This window comes from Cuculus canorus, chromosome 19 (assembly GCF_017976375.1).
Source record: "Cuculus canorus isolate bCucCan1 chromosome 19, bCucCan1.pri, whole genome shotgun sequence".
NCBI lineage: Eukaryota > Metazoa > Chordata > Aves > Cuculiformes > Cuculidae > Cuculus > Cuculus canorus.
Window position 1 is genome coordinate 4,632,373 of NC_071419.1, and position 16,249 is coordinate 4,648,621.

A 16,249-nucleotide genomic window follows, 5' to 3' on the forward strand; every position below is an offset into this window, starting at 1 on the left:
TCAGGCAGGAGGCACATAGCTCTGCTGTGCTTAGTAACCAACTTAGTGCTGCTCTGAATACACAAGGTTTGATAAGGAAGAAAAAAATTGTGCCTTTTATTAACCTCTTCATGCTTTTTTTTTCTTAGTGATCATGAAAGGTGTGTGGCTGACAGCATTGCAGACAGAAGCTCAACTCATCCACAGAACAGGTGCTGTATACACAATTGCAGTAAAAAAATCTTGTGTGTTAACTTGATTCCTGTCAGTCTTGCCTTCCATGGAGGAAGTGAAAATTGCACATTGGCTAGAAGCAGGAGGAAAGAAGAAAGCCTTGCTAAGAAAATTAGCTGTGAAGTCAGATTCTACAGATTCTGGGGAAGGTTCAGCATTGGATTCTTATGGATGAAGGAAAACTCAATTCACTTTACGATACCTAGATATATCTATGTATATCTGTATATGTCTATGTGATACCTGAATTCCTTCTTTGCTGCTGCAAGAACTCTTGAAAGCCTGAAAAGGCTTAGGTTTACTGTTTCGTGCTGTGAAGCTGGCCAGTCATATTATTTGCACGCTTTTGCATTTAATAATCTATAGCAGGGTTGCACGGTGGAGTTTTTTATATATAATGTGCAAAGCATACATGTGAACACAAGTCATGTTGTGCTGCTAAGCTTGTGATTTAGTACGTGCAGAGTGGCCAAGGAACAGCAGCTGTAGTAACCCAAACTGAGTTTCCTAACAGCTGCAACTTGGCCGCATTGCAAGTATTAAAGCACATCTATTAGTGTGCAATAATGCAAAGGCAAGGGCAGTGAATTTCTAATCCAGCCACAGGAGTGGCAAAGGATCTTGGGGTGAATGTTTTCCACAGTGGAGACCACTATGCCAAGGTCTTTAAATTCCTCCTCCAATTGAGGAGGAATTGCTGCAAGAAAGCAAGAATGGAGTGATTCCAGGGAGCTATTTGTATTTTATTCAAAACTTTAGTGTTAGTTGATTGACCTGGAGACCAAATTAAAGGAGTGTGGTAGCAGAATGCTCTGGCAGTCTGTACGTGCAAGGTGAGGTGTTCTGCAAAAGAGATTAATGTCTTAAAAAAGGTGAAGAAAACCCTGCTTATGACTCATTGGCTTCTTTGGAAACTTTTCTCTTACAGCTTTTTTTGCAGGTGTGTGAACTCCAGCAGTCCTTTCTGTTTTAAGTAGGCAATACTGCAGAAAAGAAATAGGGAAGTGATGAGGGATCTAAGATGGAAAGGGAAAAAGGAAAATTGATTCATCTGCTCTCTTTCTCTCCTAGTCTGGTAGAGAGGCACCAATGAGGAACTCCTGAAAATTTAACCTCCACCTTCATGTCAGTACGTGCATCATGGCACAGCAAGGAAACGTTGGTGAGCTCCTCCCAATGCTGGATTCTCCAATTCTGGGTGTCCTGGAAGATATAACAGCTGCGTTCAAAGATAATCTCATTTGTGGTATGTATCCTTTTATGTAATTCGAGGAAGGGTTTTGCTTTTACACCAATAAAGATAGAATAATGGTTTGTTCTATCAAACACAGTCTTTGCAAATGCAGCTTGAAAGAAGCTCTTGATATTTGGGTTTGAAATTGCTTTAAGGATTGAGGCTTCTCTTCCGTCCATTTTGCTTAATGGCATGTCTCTCGGAAGGTCTGTTGTATAATTGTTAAAATGCTATTATAAAATGACTGGCTTATCCTGGGGCATAACCTCAGGTTACAAGCTGCTGAAACTTTCTTTGTCAAGTATTTCTAGAAAGGATTGGGTGTCATCCATGTTATGTGAACTCCTGGGATTTTGTTCAGTCAAAAAATAAACAACAAAAAACCCCAAACAAACAACAGAACCTGACTTTCTTGAAGAAATGATTGCTGCTATTAAGGCATCTCTTATGTTGATAGGGCATATTCAGAGCATTGGCAGTGCCGTTGTCACTGAACTTCTCTCCTTTATCTGCTGAAAGGAAAGAATGTGAAGTTACTCCTGAACTTTTTACCTGTACTGGGTTGAATACTATTGCAGTTCAGCTCCCTCTGGGTTTTTAGGGTTGGACAGTAATTGTTAGTTATTAAAACCTGAGTTGTTTTCCCCAAGCTGAGTGCAATTGCTTGAATGGTTAGGAACTAGAAAATGTAGTTGAGAGGTCTCATTTCCTAAAGATCTGGTAGAAACTAAGTATTGGTGTGTGTTATAAATTGTGTAATAGTTGTTAAAAAATTGTGCAATGTCTCTGTCACAGAGGCTTCATTTTTAGTGTATTGAGAATGTATTTTTTGTTCTTGCTGTAAACAAACAGACCGTGGACCCATGCTTGTGAACAACCTAGTGGACTATTACTTGGAAACCAATTCCCAGCAGGCACTGCATATACTGTCCACGCTGCAAGAGCCTCATGACAAGGTAAAAACATCTTGTTATTGATTATGGCAGATTTTAGCCTCATATTGAATCAGCCTTTAAACAGCATCTGTTAGAACTCTGTTTTTCTGTTCTGGTATAAAATCTCCTTGTTATAGAGGTTTAATATCTCTGTAGTAAGAGTAGTTCAATTTAAAAAAAAAATCAAAGGTCTCTGTTTCTTGGGTTGCTTAAACTGACTCAATCAAGGACCCCTGTAAAAGAGAGTTTTCTGAGGGTTAATGTTGCCTCTTTTGCTACTGCTGCCTATTCAGTGCTGGATGTGTTAGCCTAAACCAAACTGGGTATTTTAAGAGCAAGCAAGGATTTTTAAATAGATTGGAGAATAGCACTACAAATTGTTTTGTTTCTGCTGAAGAGATTATTATATATTTATAATGAATGTTTTGAAATGCAGTGAGTGCTACTGCACCGAATTGTTTGCATTTCACTACCAGCAGACTTAAATTTATTGCTGGGTTTTATTTGCTATTGGATCATGTATATTTGTAAAATGACCATAGTTTCCATAATTGGCAATGCCAAACTGCTGAATATAAATTGGTGACAAATAGTGTGTACTAGTTAAATATAAATACCTTTCCTTTTTCTACCACGCTGCACAATCCTCTACCAGCATCTACTGGACAAAATTAATGAATACATGGGCAAAGCTGCTACCCGTTTACCCACTCTCTCTTTGTTGGGACACGTGATAAGACGACAACCATCATGGAAACATAAACTGTCTCAAGCACCTCTCCTACTTTCATTACTTAAATGTCTCAAGGTAAGAACTGTTGATGTTGTCCATAAAACACTTGTGCACCCGGTGTAAACATATGTACTTGTGATGCAAGACACTTCGTTTCTGTTTTCATGTCATTTAGTTAAACTATGAGAAGAGATAAAATTCTCATTAAAATACTGAGCCACAGTGGAATTATGTCGACTAAATGCTCTGTGCTGATCCTGTTATTGATGATGCTTTTGTTTCTAAAAGCCACTGCCACTGTATAACTGTTAGAAGAGTTTACTAAATCTTTTCTAAGAGTGACTTAAAGACAGAGGGCTGTCAGTGATGTTGATGGTTATCTTGAATATGAACCTAATGAGAAATAGAATAACTTCCCATTAGTGTACTGTGAAATTCATGCATGTGAGGTAATATAGTCTGCTTGTAGTGTAGATGGGTCGTGCCATAGACTATTCCATGGTGAAATTACTTGGAATTAGCAGACTTTCCCTTCTTAGCTGCAGATATGCAGGATTACAAGGACATAGCTCTTTCCCTGTGCTTTGGATTTTTTTCCGTATCAGCAAAGTTAAAGGTTATAAATGCTGTACAGTATTGTAGCAGTGAATAAAGAATGGAAAGTGTTTTGAGACCTAGAATGTGTTGTCAATAGTGTAATTTGACATGGTAGCGAAGAATTCATTTTAGTGATTTAAGTGACATTAAAATGCTTGATATAGTCAAGTGCTAGTGCTCTTCGAAACAAAACACACAACTAATTTGTAACTACCAAAGAGGCTAGAAGTGCTGTTACTGGAACTCCTGATGTGCCTAACAGAACTCCTGTTCAGTGTGAGAATCCTTTTCAGTGTGGGTCTTGTCTGATTATGAGAGGAGTGAAGTGTGTCAGAAAGCTGACAGGGTCGAACAGAGATGTGGAAGTGCTAGGGACGTGTACAGAGGGTGGGGATGGACATGAAGTGTGCTGTGAGAGGTTATGTCTGACTGAGGGAGAAAAAAGGCTGTAGGTAACACACAGGAAAAGAAATCCAAAATACTGAGTATGTCCAATTGGCCCAAGTGGCTCTTGGGAGATACCACAGGCAGCTCAGTGGCGTCTGGCCACAGCCTTCCCTGTGCCGCACACATGTCCTAACAAAGCTGAGAATATACCAAGGAAAAAGTGCATTAAGCTGGGGAAACAAAAAACAGCTGTGTCCTGTCCTAAAATCTGATTATTTATTACTGTTTCATTTTTACTGTCATGTCCCTTTCTTTCGGTGTAAGCCATGGGATTCTCAATATTGTTCGATTTACTGCTTTATGAAATGCTTAGCAGCTAGAGTCATCAGACAGGTTTAATAGAAAAGCTTTTGACCCGTGCATTGGTAATTGGCCAACATCATTGAATGCCCTGATCAGATTTGCAGTTTCTTGGGCTCTGAATGCTGTGTGTTCTTAGCTCTGGGAAAGGAGGAGGGTGGACGTAAGATGCTTCACATAGCAGTAATTTTTTTCCTTCCCAGTTGTGGAACTGTGGTGATGGTCCCTTTTTTAACTAAGTCAAGTCTTTATACAGAAACGCAGCAGCAGAGTAGGAGCAAGAATCCCACATCTTTTTCCAGGGATTTGATCTGGATGAAAGAGATAATAATCTTGGTTAAGTTATGGTAGGTTTCAGAGGGACTGTTCAAAGTAGAGAACATTTTCCATGATGGTGATTCAGTGTTCACTTCATCCTTGGAAAAAAATGAAGTTCAGTGCTTTTAACTGACTAATGCAGGTTTTTTCCCTTCTTGCAGACTGACACAGATGTAGTAGTACTCACAACAGGTGTCCTAGTGCTAATAACCATGTTGCCAATGATTCCTCAGTCTGGCAAACAGTACCTTCATGATTTCTTTGGTATCTTTGGGCGTCTCTCAGCCTGGTGCTTGCAGAATCCAGGTGAGATTTCATCTTTGTTGCATGCAGTTATGGTTTAGTAGTATCCTTGTGACTGTTATGCAGTTTGTGAGCACATTCTTTTGTGACACCACTAATGGTCTGAGATTATTCAAATGCAGAAAATTATCTATTAAGCCCAGAAGCTATTCTGTTCTTTGATAGTGAGAATTGGGGTGTGCTTCTTTGCTCAAAATTTGAAGTCTTTTAAGTTCTTCTATGTGGTGCTGCTACTACATGAAATTCCACTGATATGCTACCCTGGTGATGGTGACAAGGAGAAATTGATCTTAATGGACAGAGAAGGGAAAATGCTAACACTTGAGGCAGATATTTGGGAATTTGAGGTTCCCAGGTATGTGTGGGAAGGGGGAAGAAGCAACATGTAAGAGTTTCTTTTAATGTGAAACTATCAGTAGTCAGGAAGATGTTGGTAAAACTAGTTTTCTCAGTTATAGTACTGGTTCTGATGAATTGGTTTTGCTGAATGTGTTGCGAGGTGTCTGATATCTAACACATATGTAGATAACTCTAGTGTCTCATGGCTGTTGAACAAATGCTGTGTTAAGCACATAGAGATGCTATTTAGAGGGCCATTTTGCATTGCAAGTAGGATCAGAAGACTGTTGTTATTGCTTTTTGTGGATATAAACTTTTAGGGCTTTTTTAGCTTTGAAGTGAAGCAAACCTTAGTTTTCTTTTTTAATCAGTCAGTCAGTCTTGCAAACTCTGGCTCACTATCTAGAGGGGTTTTAGGTTTTAACTTGAATAAAAGAAATGCTGTGCTTTGAGAATGACAGGGTACTGGTTGGAATTAATGGTCCATATCTTAATTTCTGGTTTTGCTGTGAGCTGATGATTAAGTGTTGCCTATTCTGTGAGAGAACTTCAAAAGTTCTTCAATAGTTTCAGGGACTATTTGTATCTCAGAAGAATTGTTCAGGTTAACACTTCAAATTTAAAATTACTTTGCTTGCATTCTTAAAAGCTTTTTTTCTTGTCTCGGATGTAGTAAGAAAAGATTCTAACCACTTTTTCCAGGTCACGTGGCAGAGATTTATCTTGTCCATCTTCATGCCAGTGTTTATGCTCTCTTTCATCGTCTTTATGGAATGTACCCTTGCAATTTCGTCTCCTTTCTGCGCTCTCACTACAGTATGAAGGAAAACTTGGAGACCTTTGAAGAGGTAGTCAAGGTAAAATGCTGACCATCTCTATATTATCTGACATGAGGAATTCATAGCTGTATAAAGGCAGGTATTTGCCAGGCAAGTAATACTCTACATGGATTTAACTGAGGGCTACTCAACAAAACAGAATAAAAACTTTCTGTTGGAGAACTGAAATCTCAGTTGAAGCAAGATCATCTCTTGAAGCTGTGGTGTGTGTTAGCTTTATCTGTTAAATGTAACATTCTCAACTATTGGGATCAGTAGGTTGCTCATCAGCTTTGTGTAGTTTAGTGCAATCAAAAGATGCTGTACCGATAACACTTCTTGCTTTTCCTCATCCAGCCAATGATGGAACATGTGCGAATTCATCCAGAATTAGTGACTGGATCCAAGGACCATGAACTGGACCCACGAAGGTATATATGTTCACTCTGCTATTAGGAAAGGCTACAAATGAGCAAATTTTAGCAGGGTTATTTCAGCAAAACCTTTTCTGTCAGAAGCTGTGTGTACCGGTGGTGATTTGTCACCCATATTCATAGATACACCAGGTAACCATGTAGACTTTCCTCATCCAGCTTACAGTTGGATGAATAAGCAAGAACTGTTGTGAAAGGCCATTAACAATGATGTTTGGGTTCCGTATTCATTTGGTGTTTGGGATAGAATGTACCTTCTACTTGACAGCTGATCTTGTCTTAATTGTGTGACTTAACGATCAAACATCCTCATAAAGTTCTAAAAGAATGTGCTTACAATGAATAAAGAGAAACTACCACTGACCTGCTTCATTGGCTTAAGGTTTGGGTCATATTTTTTTTGTTTGTTTGTTGGAGTACTTGGTGGGATTTAAGTGTTTAAAATGGCTTCAGTGTGTCTTGTTTTGGTACCTAGATATTGGTTCAGTTAACAGATCAGTTCTTTTAACAGGTATGTCTTAACATTATCAGCTGTATTAGTTTTCTTTAGAAATAGGCTCATTTGCCTGCAGCAGCACCACTTGCTGCTTTTCTCTTGTCTCCACAGGCCCAGCCACTGAAGAGGAGAAATTGACTCTTGTTGCTGCACAGTAGTGCTCTTGCCCTGCTTTTCAGAGCCACTAGGAAAACACTACTAAATGGGAACCTATTGAATATCACAATGCTCAATTTTGCAGGCTTCTCCCAGACAGGGGGGAGGGTGACACCAGTAAGGAGTACAATTGGCACAGAACTACCGGTTGAAGCCTTCTGATTTGGTATCTTGCACATATCTTACATTCAAAAGCAGTTCAGCCTTTAATAGACAGCCTTCTGTGCTTTCTCTTCTTTACAGTGAATTTCCATCCCCTGGAATATTGGACAGCTCTAATCTGGCTGCTTAATATAGTGAGAAAAAGTTTCCAGAAAGGAGGTGGTAGTAATAATGTAAAACATTTCCAAAACTTGTGAGGAAAACACAGAGCTGAGGCTGGCACTGCAGATAATGTTTGCTTAAACACTGTAAGATTCCCTCACTGCTGGCATGTCTAAATTTTGCCTACCAACATCCAAGTCTAGTTGAGCTGATTTCTACAGCTGCTGAAGCTCAGGATCAACCAAGTCTTCGTGTGCTGTTCCTCCTTTCCAGAGTGCTCCATGGCAGACCTTTATGGATCTCTGTGTCAAACCTGTCTGTCTCCTCTTTGAGACTCCCTCTCACAAGTCATCTGGTTGCAATTTCTGTATGGTGGCTTGTTCCAGTTTTGGCTGGGAGCATGCAAAGCTGTCTGGAACAAAGGATCCATCCTACAAGCCAGTTCCTCTTAGCTCCAGGAACTCTTGTTTGTAACAATAATTGACTAACTTACTCTTTTGGATCCAAAAACTGTCTGCAGGTGGAAAAGACTAGAAACTCATGATGTTGTGATAGAATGTGCCAAAATCTCCCTGGACCCTGCAGAAGCCTCCTATGAAGATGGCTATTACCCCGTGTCTCGGAAACTCTGCACAAGCTTAAAACATCATCAAACTGACCCCAGTGCCAGCTATTACATTGACACACACAACAGCTATGGTAAGACCTGACTGTTGGCTAATCAATACCCAATTCCTGGACGAAAACTGGCCCTACAGCCAAAACACGTCTTACCAATTTAGCCTACTTAAAGTCTGATTCTTGGGCACCAGAAAACAAACCATCATTTAAAAAAAAATAAATCTGTAGATATATGTTCTGATCGGAAGACGTTCTGCATGTTCGCAGAGTTCCCTTTCCATTACCTCCTCCTCCCCTGTCTCCTCTTCCCCAAAACAAAGAACCAACCCCAAACAAGCTGTAGCATGTAATATATTCAATAGATATCTTCTTGGGCTGGAAGAAAAAGCTCTTGTTTGCCAGCTAGGAGTGTGTATGTATGTTGAGTGAATTTGAAATGTTTTGTTTAAACACCTTTAAATACTGGCCATAATAATAATTTATTAGCATTTGATACGTTGAATACCTTTAATTTTTTTTATTTCGATTTTTAATTTTTTTTTAACTTTCAGGAACTTCTACCCCATATTCCACTCCTCGGCTAACACTATCACAAATGCCAGGGCAGCTACCTCAGATTTTGAGCCCACAGTCAATACTGCTGTCAACTGAGCCGCAGCAGGTAAAGCAGAAGATAAAACACACCATGCTTTTAAGGATTTGCACTTTGTTTGTTCGCAGCTTCTCATGAGAATCTTAAAAAACCCTCATGTTTCTGAGAACTACTATGAATTCTTCAGAAGCTGGTTTGTAGTTTCAGATTAAATCTCCATCTGATTTCCTGTGTCAGAACCTGGATACAGATGCTTCATGTATTCCTCTTCTGAGCTTCACTGATTTGTATTTGTCTTGTATTGTTTTTACACAGGTTACCATCTGGAGTCCTTCTGCAGTTTGTGGTATGACCACTCCACCAACCTCCCCTGGAATTGTCCCATCGGAGTCATCCCAGTCTGCATCACAACCTTACAGCAAAGCTTTTGGCACATCTGGTACATGCTGCATTTTGGAATTAGGGCTTCAAGGTTTATTTATAATAGAAGTTCTGGCTGTAAATATTGCTGTCAGCTTCTTAAATGGAAATGCCACACCATGCCATTGGACAGGCTTAGGTCATTATTTGTTTGAGCTAAATACCTGGTTGTCCAGAGCAGAACTAAGGCGAATGCTGAGATAGGAAATAAGTTGCAGTGAATTAAGTGCCAGAGTCTGAAACGGGCCTTTCAGAAACCGTGCACTTTAATCTTGGTAAATAGTTGAAAGAGATCTAAGAAGAAAATGGTTGAGATAGTGTTTAAAAATATAATACTTCACATACAATATTCAACTGAAATAAGGAAGTGGAAGCCTTTGCTGAGAAAACTTTTGCTCCTCCTTTCCAGCAGGAGGGAAGGGAACACCTTTGGGAACGCCAGCCACATCTCCTCCTCCACCCTGCACTTCAGATGACTTTGTGCATGTTTCACTCCCTTCAGCTGCTGCCATGCCTCCTAAAAAGGTATAACAACATTCTGCTGCCAAAGAAATCTGTTTTTTCTTAAATTGACTTGTCAAACAGGTGGTGACCATAATTGAGGAATATAAACCAGAGTGACTGGTTTGCAAAAAATGTTGCATTTCATTGCAAAAGCTCATTTTCCTCTAAGTTGAGATAATTATTGCCACTTCCAGTTGCGCAGTTTTAAGATTTCTTACATTGGTTTGCCATTGAAGGCATCTATTTGCAGGAACTTCCTTTCTGTGAAAACTAGTATCCTAGAGGTTTGTTTCCAACAGACGTCTGATGCAGGGAATCTATTTTGGTTTTTGATTTGGTTTATTTTTCAGGAGGACAAACCAGATCCTGGGAGGCCTTTACTCTACCGACAGCAAAATGTCATAAACAGCGATAAATCATTGGGTAAACTCCATTTTCCTCTTCCCCTTTACCTGTTGTAAACAAATCATGGTTTTATTGACAGATGTTCCAATTGCCAAATGCTCTTCCACAGGTTTTTCTCTTTTATTCATGAGTTCTTCATAGTTCCAGGATCGTGCTTTAACCTGTGGTTCAACTTTTGTGATCTTTTGATTTCATTTTAAATGTTCACCTTCAGAAATGGCTTGCAGAATTTTTTAACAGGCCCTCATGCATACTTATGCATGTTTAAATATATGGATCTACACGGAAGGCTGAAAAAGATGTTGTTTTTAAAAGAAAAAGCTGGTTCTTTGAGAGTGAATTTTTTTGTTAGAAGCAGGAGGTTGTATGTGAGGTTATACTTGTTCAAGTTTTATGTCGCATGTCTCTACCAAGCTGTAAGGCTGCACATAAAGATGGAGATGATACTCCCTTTTAAAGGCTCTTGGAAAGACTTTGTTTTCTATCTGCAATGATATTGCTGTACTTTAGTCCTGTTTTTTTTTAAATCCTGTGGAATAATAAAATCAACAGTAGGTGGTTGAGGGACTCGGCTTCTAATAGGTCAATCTAGATGCTATTTCCTGCTCTGTCTTCTGCGTCTGTGACAGCTGTAGAAAGGGATTTTGGCATTGTGTTTGAGACTTCTGTGTGGTGAATTTTTGCCATCCTCAAAGAGGAGGTGGCAGTGAAATTTAAAGCTGTTTTTTCTTGGAATCTGAACTTTATGAATTGCAGGTTCAGAACAGGCTAGGTTTTTCACTGGGTTCCTAATCTCTGACTGAGCTGCGAGCATGAGGTTTCTATCCTCATGCTTTAGTATATGTATCCCTGGCAGCTGTCTTAGAGTTTAGATTAGCAGCCACGTATTGTCATGTTGGTATTGCATCAGTTGGCGAAACTTCTTTTTTACAGGTAAGCACTGTGTCTGGTATAGCCAGATCAGAAGCTAACGGGGAGTTAATTGCTAACATGGAAGTATAGTAGTTGCACTACACTTAAGCCTCTTTTTAACAACTTATTTAAATGGTTAAATTGCAAACAGCACATCCTTGCTCACAGAGGCAGTTGCCTACGCTTGTTTTGCAATAGCAATTGTTAAGTTTACAGAATTGCATTTTGGGATTGGGACTGACCAGATTGTGATCTCTGGACTTTTTACCACTTAGAATGGGACAGGAGTCAGATAGCTTCCTCCTTTGAGGAAGAATCAAAGGAGGGACAAGCTTATTCTAAGGACCTTACAGCAGTAAGAGATTTCTGGTTTGTGCTGTGGTAAGACTGGAGAAAACAGCATCTGTACAACTAACTTTGCTTTTTTCTTTTCTTCAGACGCAGCCAGTAGTAAAAGTTCAGTAACCTTAAGTGATCTTCAGGAGTTTTTAGGTGGTTTGTCTTTTGAAGACAGTGCTGAAAAGGACAGAGAGGAAGGTAATTTCTGTCATCCTTACGTTGATCGTAGCAAAGGAGATCTTTGTAATGTCTAAACACAAGATATTTAATATACTTCCTGCTCCTGTTCTTCTTCTCAGATGCGATATCTAAAGAGATCTCAGAGATCACAACCGATGCTGAACACATGGTGCCTAGAGGAGGATTCGACTCTCCATTTTACCGCACAAATGAAAGTCTGTCAAGCTCTCAAAAGAAGACCCATTCAGCAGTCTCTGGTGTTCAGGGACATAGTCAGACCTCTGAGCCTTTAACATCTTCTCTGGACAAGCCTGGGCCTGAGAGCGCACGGGAAACACCCAAACAAACATTTACTCCCATAGACAAGCCCTGTGGAGGCTCTGGTGAAAGCCCTGCTGGTAACAGGGAAGGAACCTCTGGGGAGGCGAGTATTCTCACTCCCAGCCCTTGCAAAGTACCAGCACAAAGAAGAGTGGTGTTTGGGAGTGGGCAGCCTCCCCTATATGACCACCTCTTTGAGGTTGCGTTACCAAAGACTGCCTACCTCTTTGTTGGCAAGAAGACTGAGGAGCTGCTAAAGAAAGCCAAGGGAACCCAGGATGATGACTGCATGTGCTCTACTTCTCCCGTGGAAGTACTGGACAGGCTCATACAGCAAGGAGCGGATGCACACACTAAGGAGCTGAACAAGTAGGTGACTGAAAAATCTTATGCTTTCTTCTTTCTGATGTATGTGAAGCTACGAACTGGAAAAACAGATTTAAGGTTCAGGTGTATCAGCTCTATTCCTTCTTTTCAGCTTATTATCCTCTATTCTGCTTTGTCCTTGTGCTGTTTTCTGTTTGAGAGAAGTTTTCTTTAACTTCCAAGAAATGTTCCATCATCTGCCTTTGCAGCCTGCTGCTTGCACTGTTCCTCCTTCTTTTCATACTGACTATAATTGTACTTTTATTAGGCTGTAAGATCTCCTGAGATGGGCATTCCATTTTAAAGTGGCTTGCAGAGTGTTTGCATATTTAAACTTAGTATTTAATGCTGCATTTTCATTTTTCAGGTTGTCTCTGCCAAGCAAATCTGCTGACTGGACTCACTTTGGAGGTGAGGAAGTTTCTCGTGTTTTGGCAGTCTGTTCCTCTATTATTAGACTTGCTTAAACAATGACCTGCATGCTTCTTATGCCGCATTCATGGAAAAAAAACGAACACAGGGCTCTCCATGAAGCCATGGTTTATCTGCTTAGCAGTGAGATGAGCCGTTTTTTTGGTCTTTAAAAAGTGAAAACTGCCATTCCCACAGTTCTAGGCATTGCTGCTTTTGACCATTTAAGATCTGCTAGCCGTCAGAGTGATGTTGGTCATCTAACAGATCCTTCCATCTTTCGAATGCTACTTGAATCTAAAACTGATGGTGGTTTTTCTTGCTGCTTCGTCTGTGTCATGGTTTTGTGTTCTTAGGCCTGTGTGGTGATGGTGAGCTTGGCTTTTTTTATTAGTAGGAGGAGCAATTCATTTAAAGCATGTACATGTTGCTCTCAGAAAAACATTTGAAATTTGAGTTTATGTTGGAGATCAGACGGATTTTTAAGTTGTCATTTCAAAGAACTCTAATCTGCTTGTTTTAAGTAATATTTCCTGTATGTGGAACAGGGACAGTACACTACAGTAACCTCTTCTGTCTGCTCGGTCCAATCCAGGTTCTCCCCCTTCAGATGAGATTCACACCCTGCGTAACCAATTACTTTTGCTGCACAACCAGTTATTGTATGAACGCTTCAAAAGACAGCAACATGCCCTTCGGAACCGTCGACTCTTGCGAAAAGTGATTAAAGCAACAGCACTGGAGGAACATAATGCTGCCATGGTAAGCAGGCATGCAACTCTAGCAGTGTTTTAAACACACTACTGCTAAAACAAGTATTAATTGTTTTGGCCAGTATCTTTCAGTGCCACTCAATTAAAAATGAAGGCTCATTTCTCACCTTATTAAAGTCAGTGTTTGTGGAGTGACTTGTGGACAAGTTACATGCACTGTGATTATTAAAACTAGTAGTTTCTATTTGACTGTAGGCAACTGAATCAGTGGATTCAGCTGTCTGCTTGACACCTGCCAGCACTTACCTTTGGATAATATTAAAGGCTTCACAGTTAGTGAAGTGTTTATTTAATGCCTGGCTAGACACCTTATTGCATTATTTGCAGACATATTGCCCTTTTTTCCACTCCTCAGTTGAAGAGTAATAGGAAAAACTTTGAAACCTCAAATGTTCTTTTTCATATCTATGTGATACATGACAAAATCTGAAGTTATAAGTTCATTGCAGGATGTGTCATTACAGATTTAGGCATGTTTCATTCTGTGTTTACATATTCTAGCTACTTCTATCTACAGTTTTATCTTTTGATAATTAAGGAGAAGAGCCAAAAATAGCTTTGTAAATAGGTTTTTGGAAGGTGAACCGTAGCTGCAGCTGTGAAACCCAAGCCCCTATCAAAAGTGTGAGGTGCAGTAGAAGAGTCAGCTGTTGCTGATTTTGCCTTTGGATGTGACTTCGAGTTTTCAGCCTGTCACCATTTAATCTCTTTTTCAGCCAGAAGCCAAACCAAACCCCAAAAGTCTTAAGAACGCGCTCTATATAGAATATTCTGCCTATGAAAGTGTTGTGCCTGCATGCTTTTAATTGATAACTTTACTTAGCTAGTGACTTCGGACAGATGTTCTAACTGATAAAGCAGGTGTGTTGTCTGATGCGTCGTATGGGGTTCTTAACAGAAAGATCAGCTGAAACTACAGGAAAAAGAAATCCAGGCCTTGAAACTGAGTCTGCAAAAAGAACAGGCAAGGTACCGCCAGTTTCAGCAGGAACACGAAAATATAGTGGCTCAGCTTCACAGCCAGATCAGACAGCTGCAACATGACCGTGAGGAATTCTACAACCAGAGCCAGGAATTGCAGGTATGAAGCACAACACTGAACAGAATTGTTATCTGCTTACTGTGGTTTTAAAAATAACCTTCCTAATAATATGGCATGAAATATCTAAGAGAAAGGTGCGTATCTCTATTAGAGATATTGTCCTAATTCAGGATAAGACAGTCCGTGATTGAAAATGCCTAACTTATTCATCATCCTTTTTATAGTTCTGTTTTGTCCTGGTTTTTTTCCAGTTTAGAAATAGGAAAATGCCATTTATTAGCTGGTTTGGGGGCTTCCACCAGTACTCAGTATAGCTTGATTTACAGTGCTGGGGGTTACAGCTATTGCTTGTCCTTATTAGCATTTCAGAATCCTGAGTGAGGTTTTTCTTTATTTGAACAGACCAAGCTGGAAGACTGCCGGAATATGATTGCAGATCTGAGGTTAGAGTTAAAGAAGGCTAACAACAAGGTGTGTCACACTGAATTGCTTCTTAGCCAAGTTTCTCAAAAGGTAAGAAAAGTCAGTGTTCCCTGGGTTCCTTTATGTCTGTCTGTTTTGTCTTTTTCTGATAATTTTTGTCAGATGCATTTTCTCTGTTGTTCTGAAATAAGCCTGTGCTTCGTTCCATGCTTGATCCTGTTGAATTTCTTTTTGAAGCTTTCCAACAGTGAATCAGTGCAACAGCAGATGGAGTTCTTGAACAGGCAACTTCTGGTTCTTGGAGAGGTGAATGAGTTGTACCTGGAGCAGCTGCAGCACAAGCACACAGACACTACAAAGGTATGGTTTACAGAGGAGGCCTTTTGGGAAAGACTTCACTTGAGGTCACTGACAAGCTGTTCTCAGCTTTGTGTTCAGAATGAAGGAAATGCTTCATAACTGAACAGATACTTTGTTTTGAAATTGATTTTCAGGTATTGAATTTCACATTTAATCTTCAGTTCAGATATTTTTGTGCACTGTAGGTTTATGGAATCTCTTCAGAAGCTAAGAAGGGGGTGGTAGGGCACATCTGAAGTCAGTTTTTGCCACTTGATATAAATTCTTTGCAGTTTTTTATTGCCGAAGGCCACGACTTTTCTGTACTCTTAATATAGTTGGCAGCAGACTATTGCTGGTAAGGTAACATTGGGGTCTTAAGTGTATTCAAGTGTGTAACGTAGAGTAATATTGCCAGAAACTGTAGAAGGATCTTAATGAGGATTTTACAGGTTTTTGTGAGGTGCTGTTTTTAAACAAGGAGTCTTACGCTTCTCAGTCAGTTATTTTCCTATTAAGAGTTGGTATTAACTTTACTGAAACTTCTGTGGTTCATATGGTTTTACTTCCTGACTTCAAAGCAACCCTTTTTTAATTAGAAGCAAGTAAATTACACAACAATATAACTGTTTCTGCGTGAGAGCAAGTAATTAAAGAAGGTGAATAATAAGCCAAAAGGAAAAAAAAGAAGTCTCTTACTGGTATTTAATGAAGGTCACGTTGCAAAAATGGCTTTAAAATAGGTTTGTCTTTTCTTATCCAGTGTAGAACTGGCAAGTTTGCTTTGCTGAAAAAGAGCTTTCCATAAGGAACATTATCGTGCTAATAAATTCCAGTGATGTATAGTTATTTTCACAGCAATTTAATAGTGTATATTCTCAGAGTATCCAGTTTTCTAAATCTGTTTTTAGAAATGCTTCTTTTATTCCATCTTGCTTAAAAGTGTGCCTATTTATAGCATCAGAAATATGTCTAAATATTAACAAAAATAGCACACTATCAAGTTATACTTTA

General features: G+C 39.6%; 1 protein-coding gene across 7 annotated transcripts in view; it reads left to right on the top strand.

The window, feature by feature from the left end:
• Positions 1–16,249, top strand: part of TSC1 (TSC complex subunit 1) — a 28,892-nt gene that overhangs the window by 7,592 nt on the left and 5,051 nt on the right. For 3 of the 7 annotated variants that reach the window (XM_054084526.1, XM_054084525.1, XM_054084528.1), the window contains exons 2-20: positions 129–191; positions 1,285–1,459; positions 2,300–2,403; positions 3,038–3,190; positions 4,939–5,083; positions 6,122–6,276; positions 6,595–6,668; positions 8,108–8,286; positions 8,760–8,869; positions 9,116–9,239; positions 9,630–9,745; positions 10,075–10,147; positions 11,480–11,578; positions 11,680–12,250; positions 12,615–12,658; positions 13,254–13,420; positions 14,330–14,512; positions 14,876–14,986; positions 15,134–15,256. In XM_054084526.1, the coding sequence (XP_053940501.1) occupies positions 1,354–1,459; positions 2,300–2,403; positions 3,038–3,190; positions 4,939–5,083; positions 6,122–6,276; positions 6,595–6,668; positions 8,108–8,286; positions 8,760–8,869; positions 9,116–9,239; positions 9,630–9,745; positions 10,075–10,147; positions 11,480–11,578; positions 11,680–12,250; positions 12,615–12,658; positions 13,254–13,420; positions 14,330–14,512; positions 14,876–14,986; positions 15,134–15,256 (2,637 nt within the window). In that variant the 5' untranslated portion in view covers positions 129–191; positions 1,285–1,353. Of the gene's footprint in view, positions 1–128; positions 192–1,284; positions 1,460–2,299; positions 2,404–3,037; positions 3,191–4,938; positions 5,084–6,121; positions 6,277–6,594; positions 6,669–7,278; positions 8,287–8,759; positions 8,870–9,115; positions 9,240–9,629; positions 9,746–10,074; positions 10,148–11,479; positions 11,579–11,679; positions 12,251–12,614; positions 12,659–13,253; positions 13,421–14,329; positions 14,513–14,875; positions 14,987–15,133; positions 15,257–16,249 lie in introns of those variants that run through there. The other 4 variants (XM_054084527.1, XM_054084529.1, XM_054084531.1 and 1 more) reach the window with 4 other exon arrangements.